This window comes from Pteropus medius, unplaced genomic scaffold (genome assembly GCF_902729225.1).
Source record: "Pteropus medius unplaced genomic scaffold, Ma_sr-lr_union100, whole genome shotgun sequence".
Lineage (NCBI taxonomy): Eukaryota > Metazoa > Chordata > Mammalia > Chiroptera > Pteropodidae > Pteropus > Pteropus medius.
The window spans coordinates 14242770-14251164 of NW_024349803.1; the positions used below are offsets into that span (position 1 = coordinate 14242770).

General features: G+C 36.2%; 1 protein-coding gene across 1 annotated transcript; it reads left to right on the plus strand.

The window, feature by feature from the left end:
* The first annotated feature begins 2564 nt into the window (after positions 1 to 2564).
* On the plus strand, positions 2565 to 6265 carry CCR8 (C-C motif chemokine receptor 8). The gene is made up of 2 exons (XM_039836835.1): positions 2565 to 2684; positions 4938 to 6265. Exon 2 carries the CDS (start codon positions 4968 to 4970, stop codon positions 6015 to 6017), a length of 1050 nt encoding a protein of 349 aa, XP_039692769.1. The 5' UTR covers positions 2565 to 2684; positions 4938 to 4967; the 3' UTR covers positions 6018 to 6265.
* The last annotated feature ends 2130 nt before the right edge of the window (positions 6266 to 8395 follow it).

Sequence of the window (8395 nt, forward strand, 5' to 3'; positions counted from 1 at the left end):
TTGTATGAATGAATGAGAGCTGAAGAAAGCCATACGTATTATCTAGTTCAATTCTGTTTATTTGTCCCGAGGGGCCCCTTTACATCTTATCACTCACCCCACAGCAGTAACCAGTCTTTTGATTCCTGATGCCATCAGTTTGTTTTACCTGTTTTTGGTCCCTCGTATAAGTGGAATCATATAGTATGCTGTTTTTGTGCCTGGCTTCATCTGTGCAATACTATGTTTGTGGGATTCAGCCATACTATTTTGTATAATTGTTAATTATTCATTCACATTGCTGTAGTGTATTCTGTTGTGTGAATATACCAGAATCTATGTATCTATTTTACTATTGATGGATATTTAAGTAGTTGCCAGTAGTCTACCATGAATATCATTGCTATTAATATTCTAATACATATCTTTTGTGAAATGCATCTTTGAAAAATCTTCCATAACTGCACCCTCATGAGAGTTTGATGGGAAATAGGATATTTTCATGGTCTCAAAGACTCTCTCCACAAATGGTTTATCAATAACAAAAGGGAAAGCATCAGCTTTACTACTGGCAGACATTTTAATCAAATGAACAAGGTTAATATCACCAACATTGAGAGTAAATGACATCATGTGTCCCTTGAGAAGGACACATCATTTTTGTGGTATTTCTGCCAAAAAAGTTTAACCAAGATCTAATCATAAGGAAATGTCAGTCAAATTCACACTGAGGGACATTCTAAAAAATAATTGGCCTGTATTCTAAAAAAAAAAAAAAAAAAAAAAAGTCACTGCCTTGAAAAACAATGAGAAGCAGAGTTATAGTTTCAGATAAAGGCAAGTAAAAGGTGAAAGTAATGAAATGGCTGCCATCTGTATGTGGAAATGCTTACTTCCCTCCCCGGTGTTTCCATGAGGAGCTTCCAAACCCTTTTTCACTTAGTAACGGACACTTAAGGTGTGGCTTGATAAGCTGTTTTTTAATCACTAAATAATATCCCATTGCATACATCACCACAGTTGGTTTATCCATCCGTCTAGTGAAGGGCATCTTGATTGCTTCCATTTTTTTGGCAACTATAAAAAAGCTGGCGTAAATAGTCATGCTCAGGTTTTTGTGTGGATATGTTTTCAACTCATTTGGGTAAACACTTAGGAACATGATTACTGGGTTATATGATAAGCACATTTTCGCTTTATAAGAAATTGCCAAATTGCCTTCCAAATTGTCTATACCATTTTGCATTCCCACCAGCAACAAATGAGTTTGTCTTGCTCTACATCCTCTCCAGCATTTGGTGTTGTGAGTGTTTTGGATTTTAGCCATTCTAATCAAAGTATGGTGGTATCTCACTCTTTTATTGCTAGGACACGCAGTATCCCAGCTTTAGGTGTAAAGAATTAATTTTATTCAATACTCATATACATTACAAAATGATCACACAGTAAGTCTAGTCACCACCTTATCACCATGCAAAGTTATTACAATATTATTGGCTATATTACTATTATTGACTATGCTGGAAGTGATCCCCATGACTTATTTATCTTATAACTGGAAGTTTTTACCTCTTAATTCCCTTTACCTATTTCGCCAGCCCTCTAACCCCTCTCCCACTGGTAATCACCAGTTTGTTTCCTGTATCTATGAGTTAGTTTTAGTTTAGTTCAGTTTGTTCATTTGTTTTATTTTTCAGATTCCTCAAATAAATGAAATCGCACAGTATCTGTCTTACTGTTTGATTTATTTCACTTAGCATAATACTCTCCAGGTCTATCTATGTTGTTGCAAATGTCTAGAATTCATTTCTTTGTGGCCAAATAATATTCCATCATATATAGGTACCGCATCTTCTTTATCTAATCCTCTGTTGATAGGCACTTAGGTTGCTTCCATATCTTGGCTATTGTAAACAGTGCTGCAATGAACATAGGGGTGCATATATCTCTTTGAATTAGTGTTTTTGTTTTCTTTGATAAATACCGATGAGTGGAATTGCTGGCCTGTGTGGTAGTTCCATTTTTACTTTTTTGAGGAAACTCCATACTGGTTTTCATAGTGGCTACACCAATTATCATTCCTACCAACAATGCACAAAGGTCCCCTTTTCTCCACACCCTCACCAACACTTGTTATTTTGAGTCTTTAATCGGGTTGTTTTTTTAATATTAAATTGTATAAGTTATTTTTGAATTTTAGATAATAACTCCTTATCAGATGCAGAATTTGCAAATATCTGCTCCCATCAACGGGTTGCCTTTTCATTCTGTTGATGACTTCCTTCACTGTGCAAAAGATTTGAGTTTGATGGAATCCCACTTATTTATTTTTGCTTTTGTTGCCCTTGCCTGAGGAAACTGGTCTAAAAAAATATTGCTAACACTGATGCCTGAAAGCTTATTGCTTATGTTTTCTTCTAAGAGTTTTATGGTTTCCAGTCACTTTTGTTTTAATTTATAATTCTCTAATGACATAAAGCGTTGAGCACATTTTTTGTATGCAAATTTGCCATCTGTAGTTGTTCTTTGGTGAGATTATTCTCAAAACTTAAAGTAACAACAGAAAAAAATAGTAAGCCCAACTCTACTCTTCCACCCACCACAGATAGATATCTACAAAGGAGCTGTTACTAGGCACAAACACACCTGAGAGTGCAGACTCTGAGAAGAAGAAATTAGCAACTGAAACAAAGGCTCTAATTAAGGTATGTATTACTAAGCATCCTTGGGGAAGAACAACCTAAGGAAGTAGGGACACTTCTATGTCTTTGGGAAAGAGGCAAAGGGGAGGCTGATACTTCAAAGTTCTTGAACAAGAGGTGAATTTTTTTTAATCTTTGCCATGTCCCCAAGAGTGCACAAACCCTATCTATGGCTTAGTGGCTGCCTGTGACTCTGGCTGAGGAAAGCAAGCCTTGCTGTTGTTGTCTGAAGGATGTTAGGAGGGAGCTAAAGTTCTTATAAGAGTGGGAGAAAAGATCCTTCATATTACCAGGGGTCACCAGGTGTCATGGGGGAACCTGTCCTCGTGTGGATACAATGCTTATATCAGACGGCAGAAGGACAAGTGGCTTTTGTACTCAAGGCAGAAAGTTGGCAATCAGAAGTTCATCGCTGACTCGATGTTAACTTAAATGGTTTTACTCTATTTTCGCTAAACCCTGAAAAGCTTTATGAGCCCTGTTTCATAGACAAAGGACCCAAAGCTCAGTTTGAAAAACAAGCTCAAGTTTTCTTTGCTATAAAGTAATCTAGAACTTGGAAGCCTAGTGGCCTAGACTCCGCAAGACTGGAGCTTTTTACTCTATCCACAAATTAGAGAAATATGGAAAAGAAAAATAGTTTGGAGTTAACAGATGTGTTTTCGAGTCTTAGCTCTGTCATCTCACTCTCTGTGGATTGAAGCTCTCTGAAATTCAGATGTAATTGTTACTCCAGAAATGGAAAAGACATATTCGTGCCAGCTTCCTAGAGATGCAATAGAAATAAATGTCGCGCATCTAAGATTCCTGGCCCACCGTAATAGATGGTAGATAGTTGCTACTTCTCATGAATTTTACTGAAAAAGATCAAGGTGGCGTGTGGATTGGGTGTCATTAGGAAGGCTCTGGAAAAGAGAATGGATTGAGGACCAACTCATATTCTAGGATAGAAAGATGAACTAAAACTTGTTTAAAAAAAAAAAAACTTTAAAAGACAAAAAAGAAGATGTGGCAGGGGGTGGAGTTTTGAGAGACGCCACAAAAAATTGTAAAAAGACCCATTTTTATACTTCAGAAACTAGTTTTTAAAAAAATCTACTTGGGAGTAAATACTTAAATGAAATTAATATTTTAAAAAATGGCTAACTTGTTTGGCATTTCAAATTATAGAGAGGTGGCATAGTAGATAGGGATTCTGAGTGTTCAACGATCGAATGCCTTGAAAAATAATAAATCTAGATTGAAAGTGCCTTGAATGTATATATCAGTTTGAGAAGAATTATCATGCTTTAAATGTTGAATCTTCCTTTCCATAAATATAGTATATATTTCCTTTTAATCATGTCTTCTTTTACATCTATCTACGAAGTTTTATAATATTTTACATAACTGAATTGCAGTTTTTATCAGGTTTGTTCTTAATAAGCCTCGTAATGTTTGTTGCTAGTAGGATTGGGATCATTTTTTCTATTGCATTTTAAAATTAATTATTTATGGTGCTTATGAAAGCAGCTAAAAGAATGAGCTAAACTTTTTAGTATCGCTTAGCTGTATTTCTAAAACAACATACCCGGAGAAGAAAAACAAGACAGAAAATGAGAGATGTGATGTTATGCCATTTATGTAAGTTAAAAGTGAACACAAAACAGTATTATATATTGTTGATGGAGACATATAGTATGTAAAAGTACAGGGAGAGATTGTTTAAAAAAATACAAAATTGGTTTTAGTAATTGCTCCCGTGGTGTGGGGTTAAGCTGTATAGTTAAAGTGAACTTTAATCTTTGTTACATTAGAAAGGAAGAAAGGAAGGGAGGGAGAAAGAAAAGGAAGAAAAAAGAACCAGAAGCAAATATGACAATATATTATTCGTTGCTAATTATAGATGGTGAAACTATAGGTATTTAAAAGTCCTTTTTAAATTTCGCTTTTCTTGTCCCCCCCACCCCCGCCTATTAGTCAGCCAAGTATTAGTCAGCCAGGGCAGTTTTCAATTTTCGAAAAGTGTTAATAGACTAGTCTTATTTCAGCATCAATTCGAATCAAAAAGTCTCATCTAGACATCATCTAAATCAGGTATGTGTGAGACTTGAGCTACGATCCATTTTGAATTTTGGGGAGGGGGGCATAAACATTTAGTCCATACATGGCTTTAGGACTTCAACATGTGAATTTGATGGGGAGGGGAGGGGAAAGGAGCCATGTTCCGTCCACATTTTTAAATAAAAATATTTTAAAGGAATAAATGTCTCTTAGGTGCCTCTGTGACCAAGTCCTCCTGCCTTGATGGATTATACACTCGAGCCTAACGTGACAGTTACTGACGACTACTATCCTAATACCATCACAAGCCCCTGTGATGGGGAACTCATCCACAGAAATAGCAAGTCACTTCTTGCCATCTTTTACTGCATCCTGTTTGTACTCGGTCTTCTGGGAAACAGCCTGGTCATCCTGGTCCTTGTCATCTGCAAGAAGTTAAGAAGCATCACAGATGTGTACCTCTTGAACCTGGCCCTGTCTGACCTGCTTTTTGTCTTCTCCATTCCATTTCAGACTCACTATCAGCTCTACGAGTGGGTGTTTGGAACTATAATGTGCAAGGTGGTCTCTGGCTTTTATTACATTGGCTTCTTCAGCAGCATGTTCTTTATCACCCTCATAAGCTTGGACAGGTACCTGGCAATTGTCCACGCTGTGTATGCCATGAAAGTGAGGACAGCCAGGATGGGCACAGCCCTGAGCTTGGTAGTATGGCTGACTGCTATCTTGGCCGCCAGCCCACCGCTAGTATTTTACCAAGTGGCCTCTGAAGATGGCATCCTACAGTGTTATTCATCTTACAATCAACAGACTTTGAAGTGGAAGTTCTTCATTCACTTTGAAATGAACATCTTAGGCCTGTTGATCCCCTTCACCATCCTTCTGTTCTGCTACATTAGTATCCTGCTCCAGCTGAAGAATTGCCAAAACCACAACAAGACCAAGGCCATCAAGCTGGTGCTCACTGTGGTCATTACATCTTTACTCTTCTGGGTCCCATTCAATGTGATCCTCTTCCTCACTTCCCTGCACAACATGCACATCTTGGATGGATGCGTCACGAGCCAGAGGCTGATCTATGCCACCCATGTCACAGAAACCATTTCCTTCACTCACTGCTGTGTGAACCCTATCATCTATGCTTTCATGGGTGAGAAGTTCAAGAAACATCTCTCAGAAATATTTTGGAAAATTTACAACCACATCTCCCTCTTCCTGGGGAGACAAATCCCCAGAGAAAGCTGCGAAAGATCATCTTCTTTCCGTTCTGCAACCACGGACTACATTTTGTGAGGAATGTACCGCAAAGGGGGCCTCTGCTTTCATCACCACTCTTCTTTCAAAAGGAAAACATGATTTATATCAGAGTCTGAGGTGCCACGAAGGAATGCTCTCAGAAATGTGGTTACAGACACACGATATAGTTCATATTAAATGAGCTCCTACCATTGCAAGTTAATCTTCTCAACTTTTGAAGCCTTGATTATCTTCTGAAGATAGCCTACATATTACACTTTTAAGTGTAATATCTGTTATGAGTTTTTGAGTGTCTTTATATATGAATTTAAATTTTATCAAATGCTTTTTTCTTATCCATTGAGGGAATCGTATAGCTTTCCTCCGTTATTCTGTTAACTTGGTAAACTACATTGATTGATTTTCTTATGTTAAACCAACCTGTGTGTTCTTTGGCAATAAAAATGACCTCTTGATCATGATCATTTTCATAAATAATTGAATTCCCTTAGGATTTTTTGTATCTGTGTTCACGAGAGATATTGTCCTGTAATTTTCCCTTCTTACAATGTCCTGGTCAGGTTTGGCCTCCAAAAAAATGTGTTGAGAAGTATTTCCTTTTCCACTACTCTCTGGAACAGTTTGTGTAAAAAATTTGGTGTTATTTCTTCTTTAAATGTTTGGTGAAATTAATTAGTGAAGCCATTGTGGTTTCTCTGTAGAAAGATTTCAAGTTATGCATTCAAATTCTTGGCAGATAGAGATTATTCAGATTTTCCATTTTTGTTTGTCTCACTTTTGGAAAGTTGAGATTTTTAAGGAATTTTTCCCACTTTATCTAAGTTGTCAAACATATTTTCATAAGGTTCTCCCTAATATATTCTCATAGTCTTTTTAATGCAGGAGGATCTGATGTAATGTCCCTTTTCATTGATAATATTGGTCATTTGTGTTTTTATCTCTTTTTTCCTGATAAGTTTTATGGGGTTTATCAATTTTACCAATCATTTTAAAGAACCAGCTTTTGATTTTGTTGATTTTCTATTTTTGTCTTTTTATTAATTTTTGCTCTTATCTTTATCTTATCTGGTTTTGGGGGGGTTTAATTTGCTGTTTTATTCTAGCTTCTTGAAATGGAACCTTACATTATTGAATCTCGACCTTTGTTCATTTCTGAAAAATGCCTTTAAAGCTACAAAATTCCCTCTAAGCACTACTTTGGCTATATCTCATACATTTGACATAATATATTTTCAATTTAAATTATTTTCTACTTTTCTATTGTGAATTCTTTTTTGAATCATTAATTGTTTAGAAGTAAATTACTAAAAAATTTCCAAACATTTGGGGATTTCTAATATGTTTATGTTTTCATTTCTAGTTTGAGTTTCCACTGTTCTCAGAGAACATACATGTATGCATTCAGATTTTTTGAAATTTATTGAAAATTGTTTTATGACCCAGAATATTGTAAATGTTTCATGTATATTTGAAAAGAATACGTGTATTATGTAGTTGTAGGCTGCAGCTGATTAATCAGATTGTTCAAATCTTCTATATTCTTGCTGATTTTTCTGTTTGCTTATTCTATGAGTCATTGAGAAAGGTATATTAAAATTTCTAACTGTGATTATTTGTCTCTTTTTATTTTGACTCAGATAATTTTTGCCATATATACCTTGAAGCTATTCATTAGGCGCATACAAATATAGGATTGTTATGCCTTTTTATCGAATTGACTATCCAGTTTCAGAACCTTTTCAACACTCCAAAAGGAAGTTCCATACCTATTAGTGATCATCCCTCTAAGACTCCCTCTTCCCCAAGCACTAATTTGCACTGTCTCTGTGGAATTTCTTATTCTGGATACTTCATATAAATGGAATCATACAGTGTGTGGTCTTTTGTGTCTGGCTTCTTCCATTTTGAAAAGTGTTTTCAAGTCTAGGCTCATTTTTGCAAGGAAAAATGCAAGGAAAATAAATTCTGACTTTCACCCTTGGTACTGTCAGACTAGGTAAAAAAAGAGTGTAAAAGCTGGACAAAAGTTAAAAATATATTTGTATCCAACTGCTTCAGAATTCATGGATAAGACATAAAGGAGATGTCTTATCCATGAGACACCTTGGAGAAGACATAAACCCAGAAAGCTGAACCCAGTGTTTGGATCTGTTTCTCCCTTGGAGATAGGTGCCAATTTCAGAATGGGTTTCTGCAAGGCTGAGAATCTGAGTAGCATTTGATTAACACATAAGGAAAGGAAGTTTAAAGTTGGACCTCAGTACTTTACAAAACAGAATGCTGGTAAATCTCCTCTGTTTTCAGTTGGGACTCTGAGAACTATACCTTAGGATTAGTGTGAACCAGGAAAAGAGAAGCCCTTGGAAGAGCTAGAACCTAGCTTTCAATCCTTAGAAATCGGTTTGAGGGAATCC